General features: G+C 45.7%; 1 protein-coding gene across 5 annotated transcripts in view; it reads left to right on the forward strand.

Moving 5' to 3' along the window:
- RASAL2 (RAS protein activator like 2) overlaps positions 1–12,472 on the forward strand; it is an 891,981-nt gene that overhangs the window by 519,080 nt on the left and 360,429 nt on the right. The window contains exon 1 of one of the 5 annotated variants that reach the window (XM_085601617.1): positions 8,782–8,809. The exons of the other annotated variants lie outside the window; for them this stretch is intronic. Within the exon in view, the coding sequence (XP_085457743.1) occupies positions 8,797–8,809 (13 nt within the window). The 5' untranslated portion in view covers positions 8,782–8,796. Of the gene's footprint in view, positions 1–8,781; positions 8,810–12,472 lie in introns of those variants that run through there. 5 annotated transcript variants of the gene reach the window in all.

Consider the following 12,472-nt stretch of genomic DNA (forward strand, 5'->3'; position numbering starts at 1 on the left):
TGCTCCTCTGGATAAAGATGCCCTCAACCGCAGTGCTTGCAGTTACCAAGGCTTGTTGATGGTCAGTCCGACTACTACCTGCTTTACTTGACACTTCATGAGACTGAGATTCATCTGCTCAAATAACCAGCCACTCCTGTGGCTCCATCATAAAGGTCTTCCATTTGTTTTTGTCCTCTCTCGCACGCTGGCCAGCTCCTCTGGCCTCGGATCTGGTTCAGCACCACGTATTGCCAAGAGCACCCGGGTCCCCTGAGCCAGGTACATCGGATCTGCATGGAGACTTCTGGTCCAGGGCCAGTTCCTTGCGTTTATTCAAATGGAATTTGTTCAACTCACCCAGCAAGTATGTTTTTTGCTAAGGTAACCATTTCAACACCGTGAGTCTGATAGACCGTTCCGTTTGACAGCTAAAAGTGCACCTCTGCAACCCCCTCCCCAAAGACAGGTAAAATCATGCTATCTGTTGTGAACTGGTCTAAGGACTCCTGAGACCTTAACTCTAAGTGGGTACTGTTGAACTCACCCTCTGAAGTATCGCTTGCATATATGTGTTTTTCCCCTTGACCACAGTGTTAATGTTTTTCACATTGCAAAGTATTGATTTATTTATTGCTTGAAAATTGATAACTCCAGTTATACTGTATGTATTAGTTTCATTTGTGTGTCTAAAAATATTTAAAAATCTGAGCTATTTTTGTAAATTGGTGTCTGATTTCTCTCAGGCCTTGTCAATTACTTATCGTCGATGTTGGTGATTTGAAATGCTTAAAACATATTTCTCTGAGTAGCCTGTCTGCTCTTTGCTACTCTACCAGGACTGAGAGAATGTGTCCCGAGAGAGTACCCCGGGTCCATCTTTGTGTATTGTGCCAGTTTTACATGGCAGGGCACCCCTGCCATACCACATAATACTTTCACCTTGCAACGGAGACAGTCTCGATTCAAGAGGCTTTTCTTTACCAATAGTGCACAGGGCACTGCCTGGCTGCACTCCTGGATGCCCCACCAAGATTTCCATCCCTAGCATCAACTCAAAGCATGAAGTGAACTGCTATGTAATTACTCCCAGAAAGGTATAGACTGTTTAGTTGGAAGTCCTTATATGGCCACGGCTATAAACCCTCACAGTTTCCTACTTAGAGCAGACCCTCTGAAGTTGTTCGAAGCCTTGCTTCTTCCACTCTGCGTACAGAGCTTCTCTCCATCGGTCCAGTGACTCTCCATCATCCTCCAGTGCACAACCAAGTGTTCATTTTTTTCACTCATTGCTTATGTTCCTCACTTCCAGCTCGACGCCTAAAGATGGTGCATCCTATCCAGCAGGCGCAAATGAGAATCCAGGAATCTCTGCGATGGCCACAATCGGTTGGCAGTGCTTTGCACAATCAAAAATAAAAAATCACGTTGGTTTCTGCGGGATCAAAAACAACCAGCCCGTTCTCTGATTGTCATTGCCCCTCTGTGTGCACAATGCTCTTTAGACTCAGATTGTATGCCTCCTTCTTGGAACACATTTAAATCAAATGTTAAACTCCTCGCTTCCATCAGCCCTCCCACTGCCCAAGCATCCTTCCTTGTATTCCTGCCTCTTGCTCATTGCCTACCTCGGTTCACCTAACATCCATTTCCTAGGCCCCCTCTGTTTTTTGCAGCCTTTCAAAATTGTTTGTGGCCAAACATTGCCCAAAAACATTCAGTGACAGGACTTACAATACAGCGGAGGTGCGATCCCTGAGAGGAGTCTGCCTTGGCTCTAGAAAGACTTAGAGGTATGATTGTTGACTGTGTGACTGGTAAGTTTCTCTTGTGGCAATTCTTGACAAAACTTGTGTGATCCCGAGCACATCAATTTATGTCACTGCACTTTGGTTTCCCTGTGCTTGTTGTAACATTTCTGAATGTTCATTTGTTCTCATCTTACTAAGGCCATTTATACTTCCAAATGCCTGAAATCTTCCAAGAGACAACTTGGTAGTGCTACAAAGGCAATGTGAAGCAAGTCCTGGCAATCCAGTGGGCCTGTTGACGGCAAACCTTTTGGTTTTGTAAATGCTCATTTTGTTTTTCCATGGGTTTCGTAAAAGTTTTATTAAAAAAATTAAAACTACTAAACAGGGCTCCACTGCGTGTAATCATATGGGTGGCTACCTGGAATTTTTGTTGTAATAAAGTTATATAAAAACATTCAAAGATGTCCATCTATGTTTCCCTTTGTATACATCCTCATGGGGATCATCTTTGAATGTTTTGTTTTTTATTGGATTAAAAAACGTGAAAATGTGATAGCTCATATGCGTGGATGCATGCATGGGTGGCCATTTTAGACTTTTCTTTTTTAATCACTTGTGTATGTAGTGCTTAATTTGATGAGATACGACCTGCATATGAATGGGATCAGAGGAGTTACTGTGCCCCAGCCCAAGTTTAAATAATATGAGGCTAGAAGCAAAACTACATTTTTTGGGTCTCATACAGCACAGATTGCCATGGTTGTCCCTGGTACCGAAGGGGAAGCAGTTTGTATGCGGATGTGCTTCTTGTGAAAGAGCACAATGCCATGCCTCACAGTGGCTGAAGTGGAACCCATTACCCCCATGCTGAGTGCTCTAGTGGGCAGAATAAAAATGTGAATGACACAACATATCATTGGATGAAGAGGGCTTGCTGACAGTCCCTATAAGTATATTCTGTATATAGTTTTAATAAAATCAAACGGTTTTGACAAACGCCAGACTTGATAATAAAGTGTTGTATGGGAGGGGGGTGACAAACAAAACTGTTCGAAACAGTTTCTCCCTCTGTAGGTGCAATAATAGAATTTCACAGGTGTTGAGATGGTTTGGTCTTCACTACCACCAACACATTGCCACATACCGCAGATGTGCCACACGTTAGTGCATTATATTCACTAACTGGAAGGAAGTCTCCATGCATAGCTAGAGAATGTCCTAAAGCCCCCAGTAGAGCAGGTAGGCTTCATGCAGCTGTCCGAGATCACAAACATTGTCCAAGCAATTTAGGTTCATCTTCATGGATTACTTGCTGTATTTTAAAATGCCTCCTGGCTTTAAATGTTGTTACCACAGTTTTGGCCCATTTTTGAGTATTTTGCTTTTATAGTCCAAGGGAACCCCTAGGGATTACTAGGGGCCCGGGGTATCTGTAATATTTTAAAACCTAGTGGTCCTTCTGATAACTGTAGTATTGAGAGATGATAGATATGCTATATATTGACAAAGTTTTAATAAAAATGCGAGCGTGTACAGAGACGGACAAAATCTACATGGAATTTGAGTGGGTGGAAAAAAACCTGCTTGGTGTTTAAACAAGCGTGATACTTATGCGCAAAGTATAGATATATATGTATCACATATCAAAGTACAGATACGCACCGCATGTCACAAATTGGTAACATAAAGGCGGGTCTGTATTATATGTTGGTAGCTATTCATTATAAATGAAGTATCATCATCAGGACTTAAATCTTTATCAGCCGAGAAATTACAAAGGGGCCAGGCCTTGAGTTCTTTCCTGAATTGCTGGAGCGAGGGTGTAGGTGTTGATCCCATTTGTGAAAAATTGACAGTGCTGATGTGGAATTAAAGCTATTATATAAATAAGAAGCACAAAAGGGAAACCAAGTCTCCCAAAACAAAAAACTCACTACTCTGTCTGTTCTCATATTTTTCCTATTTGGACTGTACTACTTTAAAAGTTGGTCTTGTGCTACGTTTTTGCTTTTTTCTGATCTGGCGCTCTCCAAAACCTTTTGATTTCACTAAAATTATATACATAATATACCTACTTATAGGAGCTTTCAGTCAACCCTCTTCCTCTATTGGTGTGTTGTATCATTCACATTGTTCCTCTGCCATTACAGCATACAGCATGGAGCATCATATACCTTAGGCTAATATGACTTTGAGTGATTGCATTTTGCTCTTTCTCAAAGAGCACAGCCGCATAAAGTAGTTCCCTTAAGTATCAGGAAATATTGTGTCATTGTGCTTTGTGAGTCCAATAAAATGTTTTCTTTTAGCCAATGTTTATTTTTTATTATTGATAACGGTCTAACAACTTCTCAAAAATACATTTTTACAAGAACCATAACTAAACAAAACCAGCATTAACAAAGCCAAAATGATGCCCCCACCACCCGATCAATTGGTTTTGCCAATGCTTGTTTAGAAACGAGCTTAAATGGTGAAATCAGGAGGAAAGTGTGTTGAGGCAGGGGGGTTTAACCCCTTGTGTGCCCCGCCCTTTCCACGCCCTGTGCCGGGCGTTTCATTAGCGGGCGGGGCTCATGACGAGATAGTCTCGTCATGGGCACAGCGCAACCGCGGCCCATTACGAGACCATCTCGTCATGGGCACTCAAGGGGTTAAACTAGGATGATTCTTAACCATATTTGTGCATGCTTTAGGGAGCGAGTGGACAAGGGAGTGAATAAGTGGGAGAACATTGAGCTTGAATGTCAGCCACGACAGCTCTGCTGTTCATTGAACCCCCTCTGACAGACAGCTCTGCTGTTAATTGAACCCCTCTGACAGACAGCTCTGCTGTTAATTGAACCCCTCTGACAGACAGCTCTGCTGTTCATTTAACCCCTCTGACAGACAGCTCTGCTGTTCATCGAACCCCCTCTGACAGACAGCTCTGCTGTTCATTGGACCCCTCTGACAGACAGCTCTGCTGTTCATTGGACCCCTCTGACAGACAGCTCTGCTGTTCATTGGACCCCTCTGTCACACTCTCGCATTCAGATATGGCGTAGGAATAAACATGCGGCGCTGGAAGACTCAGTGAGTCTAGAGCACGTCTGTCGTCGGTGCCCATTTCCAATCCCGCTGTAGGGCTCGCATCCTCCGTCGGGCAGTCGTTGTAAACAGAAGGGGGCAAGTGATTACGGGGTTGTAAGAACACGGTCGTTTAGCCGTTGTAACAGTTACAGTGCTGAAACCAAGTGAGATTAAATGATCTGTATAGGATCACACAATGTAGTGAAACGCAGAGGAGAAGCCGGGATTAGAACGTGGGTTTTCCAGGTCAGTTATGTGATTCAAAGGCAGGGAGTCGACAAGTGCGCCCATTACTGGTGACCATTACAGAGAACGGGGTAACCCAAAAATAGTCAAGGACCTGGGTAATGTTTGATACAAAAAACAATGGTCCTGGACCTATATTTGAAATCAATCAATGATTATGATTTAGCATATTTGTAAATTAAGTACTCAACATAAAAAAAGTACTCAACATAAAAAGTGCAAACAACGACCACATTCTGGATCACCATGTATTTATTTAAATCAATTGGTGGAACCCAGGCAGTATTCAATACAAATAACAATTTGAAAAACGGGTTGCTCCAGAGGGAGACGTGCAGAAAGATAGGGTGCTCGAGAGTGAAGTGATTAGGAGAAATATTTCAACAGAATTACAAAAGGAATTTTGATATGTCAAAAGCAAACACAAAAGGAGACTGGTTGTAAATCACCGTCCTTGGGTAGCCTGGCCAAAATATAATCACAAAAGTTTTTATTTCAGTTCCAACTAGAAATCAATTCTAGGGTGGTACGTGGAGGATAAGGCTCCGGGTCCAGGCTGGATTAAATGGGCGCCGAAGTTTAGATCCGACTTGTAGCCAAGAGGGCGAGTAATTCCTCGGCCATGCGGATCTTCATCAGGACAGGGCGGGGCAACCTAAAATGGGTAGGGGACCAGAGGTCAGGTTGTTGCACTAAAGAGTTAAAACTAGAGACCTAATTAGGTTTGTATGTGTATTAGAGTAGTCTCACCCGTCATTTAAAGGTAAGAACTGGGGACTGTGGTTCCATTAGTGAATCCGACTAGTATATAGTTTGTATAGGAAAAGTAGTGAGCGTAATACCCTCTTGAGATACACAAGTAATCACCCTCGCAATCTAAGGGACAATTTGCCGTTTGGCCAATTCCTGAGGCTACGGAGGAATTGTTCCAAAAAAGAGGACTTTTTTGAGGAGTCAGCAGGTCTCCTAGCCAGGTTGAGTGAACGTGGTTACCCCATCAGACTGCTAAAGAAAGCACGTAAACGTGCGTGGCATAACCATAGGGATTTCCTATTAGTCCCAAAGGCTAAAACCAACATCAAGGATGAACGTTTAGTGTGTGTAACTACCTTTAATACCAAAAGCAATGCTATTAAAAAGACCATTAATCAGCACTGGCATTTGGTATCTGATGAACTGGGGAATATACCAACCCCCTTACATGCATTCAGGAAAGGCAGAAATATCAGGGATACTGTGGTGAAATCTCTATTACACACACCAAGGACCCCTGGGCAGACCACTCTATGGGGGATCCCTCCCATTAAGGGCCATCATAAGTGCGGCTTATGTAATGCCTGCCCCATGTCGAAAGAGATGACGGAGTTTACGCACAATGACCGAACATATACATTACACGAACACAGTAATTGCAACACTAGCGGCGTTATTTATGCAATCGCCTGTCCCTGTGGGTTTATATATGTTGGACAAACCATCCAGAGAGTCAAATGCCGTATTCTGCAGCACTGTAGTCGTATACGATGTAAGGTACAAGGTGCCCCATAGGTTGAACATTTTATTATGTTTGACCAAGCAGCTGACAGCCTTAGATGGTGGGTCATTGAAAAGGTTAAACCTAACCCAAGAGGGGGAGACTTTAGCATTGTACTTAGCAAACGGGAGTGTAAATGGATACATTCTTTGAACACAGTTACCCGGGGTTTAAATGAATTTGAGGAGATCAGCAGGCAAGTGTCTGTACTAACTAATACATGAAATTGGCCTTAATATTGAGGTAATGAACCACTAGATATACCAGGGATCTGGTTTGTGGTATGGTACATTCAGGCCCAGTTGTTTGCAAATAGTTAGTGGGTCAATACCTTCTCCACTTAGTACACTAGGGATCTAGTGTGGGACATCGTTGAGTCAAGTTCCATGTGTACTTTTTGGTACGTCTTTTAATAACCGTATGAGATGCCTTTTGATCATTTTGTCTGTCAATGCCTATGCAATTGTTGTTTTTAAATGAGAACTGTCATTGCCTTTGCAATTATTGTCTCTAAATGGAAATTTTCATGTTGAACAATGTTTTGTCATTATTGTGTCTCTGTTGTTCAAATCATTCCCTTTTAGGATGTTTTGTATATAATTATTTTCGATGCTTTAATTCATTTATGTGTGTTGTGATGATATTCGACAACCTCGCCCCGATTATTCTTTAGTGTTTAATACATATACCGGGAGAGTCTTTCCTCCCTTTCCCTTCTACACCGACCACGTAATGCCTCACGCTGTTGTTTACCGACTTAAAACGCCAGCTCGTCGACCGCCTCCATTAGGCAGTCTCAGAAGCCCGGAGACGGTCGCGGATCGGAAGCGCGAGTTAGTTTAACCCCCGGAGTTCCTTGAAGTTATATTCAACGTTATTAAGTACTTAACTCTGCCCTTGACTGTGGTCGCTGTGAATAATTAAATTCTAAACGTTATATTTGCCATCTATAAGTTTAGACAATATTCCTGTGAATTGTTTGGCACAAGTGCGCCAGCGTAGAGAGCAGGAATGCGCCATATTTGAGTAATTATGTTACATGCCGGATCTCGACATTTGATGCTTTGCAGCAAGTTGAGCCAAATTTTGTAAATTTGGCCCTTAATTTCCGGCCTGTCTTTAACCTCTTGAGTGCCCATGACGAGATGGTCTCGTCATGGGCCGCGGTTGCGCTGTGCCCATGACGAGACTATCTCGTCATGAACCCCGCCCGCTAATTCAACGCCCGGCACAGGGCGGGGAAAGGGCGGGGCACACAAGGGGTTAAATAAATACATGGTGATCCAGAATGTGGTTGTTGTTTGCACTTTTCATTACTGGTGACCATCATTGCTTCTGGTACCCTTCCTTCACCCAGAACTTACCACATTTTAGGTGGTCCCCCCAATGTATCACGTGTTTTTTAAAAAAAAAACTGCCCTGCCTTGGCCACTGCCCTTTCTCTCGGACCCGCCTCGCTGGACTTTCGTTCCAATCTTAGCTCAGCGGAGGGGTGCCTGCGGTGTGTGTAACCAGTATGTTACCAGTGGCAATATCAGTTTTGTACACCCACACAGGTCCCAGGTTTGACTCGATGCAGGGCAGGTTCGCTCTCTCATCCTTGTGGTGTAGGTAACTGGAGGACTCTGGGACAAGCCAGTATGTAGTGCGCGCTGTGTGAATGCTGTCATTATTTCTACTTCTACGCGTGAGATGCACCGCGCTGGTTGGCATTGCTTGCTGCTGAGCCCCGTCTCATGGGAGGCTGGCCCAGGCCGCGCGGTTGAATGGGGTTTTGTGTTGGCGTGGCGCGCGGTGGACCTCCCTGTGACCCCAAGGTGGCGAAGAGGGTTGGCTGTTTAGTGCGTGTGCCACCTGCCTCTGTGCACAGGCTGCCCCTGGCCCATGCGTCAGCCTGTGATGAGCAGTATGTGTGTTTTGCTTGCTCTGTCGGTGCACGCTGACCTCCCCTCGCCCCCCAGGCGTCTGCAGTCCTCAGCCCCTCTCCTTCGGTGGATGTGCCGCCCTGGGCCCTATTGTTGAGACACCCGCCCTTCCTGGCAGCCCCTGGTTGGCTTGCGTCCTGGGTTGGCCTGGCTCCCGGTGCCGGCTTTGCTGCATTCCGTCGCGTGAGCTGCCTCCTCGACGGCGGAGAGGGCCTCTGTGCACTGACAGCGGCTGCTGGGGAGCGGGAAGGCCGCAGCCTGGGGAGCGGGGCGACCAGGTCCCGCCATGCACGTTCCAGGTGAGAAGAGTGATGGACTTATACCCGTCCCACCATGTGTCTGACCGTACGCGCCTGCGGGGTCAGCGGCTTTCAGGTGCATCCTTGGGCACGTTTTGACGTGGTTTCTGCATCTCGAGCGACCTCGGGGTCCCCGCTGAGCCACGAGGGTCCCTGTTGCATTGTGGGGTCTCATTGGGACCCCACTGCGTGCTGGGATCTCCTCAGATCCTGCGAGGCACGCTGTGGGATCTTCAATTGTTCCTTGTCCCGAGGCACCTTAGCAGAGTATCTATTCTGCCGAGGCATCGTGATAACATCACAGACATGCCAACATTTTAGGACAGGGAAGTGGGAGATTTTGAAATAGAAATAGGGAGAATGTAATTTCCCCATTGACTTCTATTGAACAAGATGTAATTTCAGGCGAGAGATAGTTAAAAGAAAGCCACGGGTTGCTTGGAAATCGGGAGTCTCCCGCCTGAATCGGGTCCATTGGCATGTCTGACATATTGATGCCTTTTGTCACGATTGCCTTCTGAAGGCATATTTGTCAGCCTTGAAGGCGTCTTGTTGCCTCTTAGTGCCACGTGCACTTTGGATTTTTAGCTGTGATCTGAGGGTAGCTTGGTTACCCTACGAGCGCATTTGTCCTTGACCAGTAAGTTACCTTCATGTCCCTTCTGTATCTTTGGGTGCCTTGCGTTATAACCCCTTTTACGAACCCGAGACACCTTGGTGAAGCCTGGCACCGTGCAGACGCCCGGAGAACCGAGTACTACGCACTCTCTGCACTTAAAGCAGCGTGAGGGTGGTGTAAAAGAGGCTCACTGGTCCACGAGGAAATGTCCTCACTGGCCTTACTTACAAATGCCTATACATCGCCATTGGGGCTGGGGCGAAATCGGTCACTCGTCAAGGCGCCTTAGCATCAAGCCAAGAAAATTAGCACCTTTGACTAATCGCACTTGTAAATCGCTCACATTCCGTTTGTGCTGCTTGGCGCAGGTGTCACACCTAGCCAAACACCACGGGCTGTTTTGAAATGCTAGTGCCAAGAGGCCCAGTGGGGTACTGCGCGCTTTACAAGTGGAGTCAGCCATTCGGTCAACGCCAACGGTACTCGTTTTCTTGGCGTCAAGTTGAACTGAGTAAAGACGCGGAGAATAATTGAGCAGGTCGGTATCTGAAGGACCCTTCCGAGAGGCCCGTCTGTTGTGCTCATAGGTCGGCAGCTCTGTCCTACAGTCCAGGAGCTCACCGAGCAACCACCGGCATACCACGACCGAGCTCTGCCTGATCGTTTCTGTGGTGCAACGTTCATGTTCGTGTTCTCTGTTAGCTCATGTGTGTTTGTGCGGTGCACTTGTGCGGACTTTGCTGCTCCTTATGAAGGTGCTTCAATTCCTACTCTTTTTATGCTGTCTCACCCAGGACTTTAAGTGGGAAGAAAAACCCACAAAGGGGCGTGGGCAGTGTAATTAAGGGCGTGGCTTTAAAACACGTTAGCTAAACATCTGTACTTGCCATAGTGTGCTGCCCGACTGATATTTTGCTGCTTCTGTCATTGCATCCAGATATATAATACAACAAGTAACATCACACCCATAACAAGCCAGCACTATTGGCTTTGTCAATGGTTGTTAGTTGCACAAGATGAATAACAACTGTGGCTGAGTTGTTTATAATAAAATTTTAAAATGCGTCCGTTCTGAAAGGATGAGACTGTGGAAGTATTACAACGAGTCTCTTTGAAATTACATTAGAGCCAGTGAAGGGTGGCACTGCTGCAGAGTTGAGATTTGTTTTCCACCCTGATGGTGAGGGCAAAAAGGGAGAGTCCGATAGAGACCCGTCTCAGCACCTGCTTTTTTAGAAGTGATGGTGCTGAAGACCGGCGCACTTAAAGCCCTGATCACACCGATGTTTTTGTTGGAGCTCCGGGGCGTCTGAAATTGGAATATTTTATTGTTGGGTACAGTGGTCGAAGTGGGCGGGAACGGCAGGGCACGGGTGCCCCTACTTCTTTAATTCTATAGATTCCGTTCCCCTCCTTTTTTTTTTATTTTGAACATGCGTCAGTGGACATAAGAAACAATCAAGGCCTGCAGAGAAGGCTCGGCATTCGTGGCTGTTGGGGGACGGGCCGGGAGCAGAGAAGGAAAAGGTCACCGTCCTTCTTTGCTTCCTGCCCAGAAAGGTGTCCACTTCTGCTCTACCGCTGGCAGCTGCCCCCCCCCCTCCCTCCCCTTTCTTTCTTACTCTTTTTCCCTCTCTGTCTAGATCCTCCTCATTTAACGAAAACCGTGACTCAAGAAAAAGAAATGGTTCTCACCCTCTCTTTCTTCCTGTTGTTCATTTGTTCCCCTGTGAAATGGATGCAAGAAAGAAAAACACTTTTGCTGGAAATGCCGTTTTGCCATTTTTCTATTCCAAAGTGCAGCCACGGAAATAAAAGGTTAAAAATATGAAAAATCAATAACTAAATAAAGCAAGACGGAGTGTTCTTAAAGTGGCCAAATCGGTTTTATTCAAACCCCAAAAACATTAGCGTCACTTTACTGAGTTTGCCAGTGAAGCGCTGTTTTTCCCCGGTGGGGAAGTGCGCCAAACCTGGAGGTGCTGCAATACCTGGTTGATGGGTGGATTGGAAAACAAAATGTGTACGGCGGCTTTGTGTTCACAAATGTGGTCTTTTTAAACCATACTGCTTACGTTTTGTAAGCATATAAGCAGTGGACATTGAAATGTATCCTTTCTGGGCCCTGTAGTTTTTAGGCACAAGCACTCAATGATTTCTGAATAGTGAGTGTAAAAGCGTTAAGTTCACCATGTTGTTTCTGCTTACATTTCACAGGCGTTATTTATTCTTTCATTCCCTATGAGTGTTTGCTTTTTCCAGGATGTTGTAACTTTTTCCTTTAGGCAGCATATTGCTCTTGCCTAGTGCGTAATTTGGTTTGAGTCGCATCCAGTTGTTTATAGCAGGTCAAATTGGGTTATAGTTGAAGGCAGTGTGAATTTCTCTCAGTGGGGCAGTATGGTGCTCAGTGAGGGAGCGGATGTAGCACTGGGGCAGAGCTGCTGAATTTAGAACTGGGGAACCAGGTTCAGCCTTTATGACCAGTCCCCCAGACCATTCTCCTGAGGGAGCACATTCCCATGCTAGACCTTAGAAGGCCCTGCAAATCCGGAAAAGCCCTGGTGTCTTAACACCAGCAGGTGGACCCTAGCAGTGGCAAGTGTGGGTTCACCTTGAAGGCTTGCCCACCACAATCTATGCTGAAGTTCACCTCCAGTCTTGCAGGCAGGCCTACGAAGTAGCGGACCCTAGAGCAACAGTGACTGTCACTGAGGTCCCAGGACCCCTGAGAAGAGCTGGCTCTAGGGCAGTGCGACCGGTGTGACCGCAACGGGTGCTGACTTTGAGTAGGGGCGTTGTATATTATGGGTTTAAAAGCACTTGCTGCCTCCTTCCTGGCCTACAGCAATTTTCGGCAATAATAAAAATATCATGATAACTCCGGTGAATAAACGTCTTCCTAGAGCGAGATCGGAGTTTTGTCTAGTGGAAGATTTGACTCATGGAAATATAGGGTTAATGTGCCTGCTGCTAAGAACACATCACAAAGTGCACATATTGTAAATAGGTCAGTGGGTCATTGCTTTTGTCAGTGAGATCCT

Source organism: Triturus cristatus, chromosome 4_2 (assembly GCF_964204655.1).
Source record: "Triturus cristatus chromosome 4_2, aTriCri1.1, whole genome shotgun sequence".
Taxonomy (NCBI): domain Eukaryota; kingdom Metazoa; phylum Chordata; class Amphibia; order Caudata; family Salamandridae; genus Triturus; species Triturus cristatus.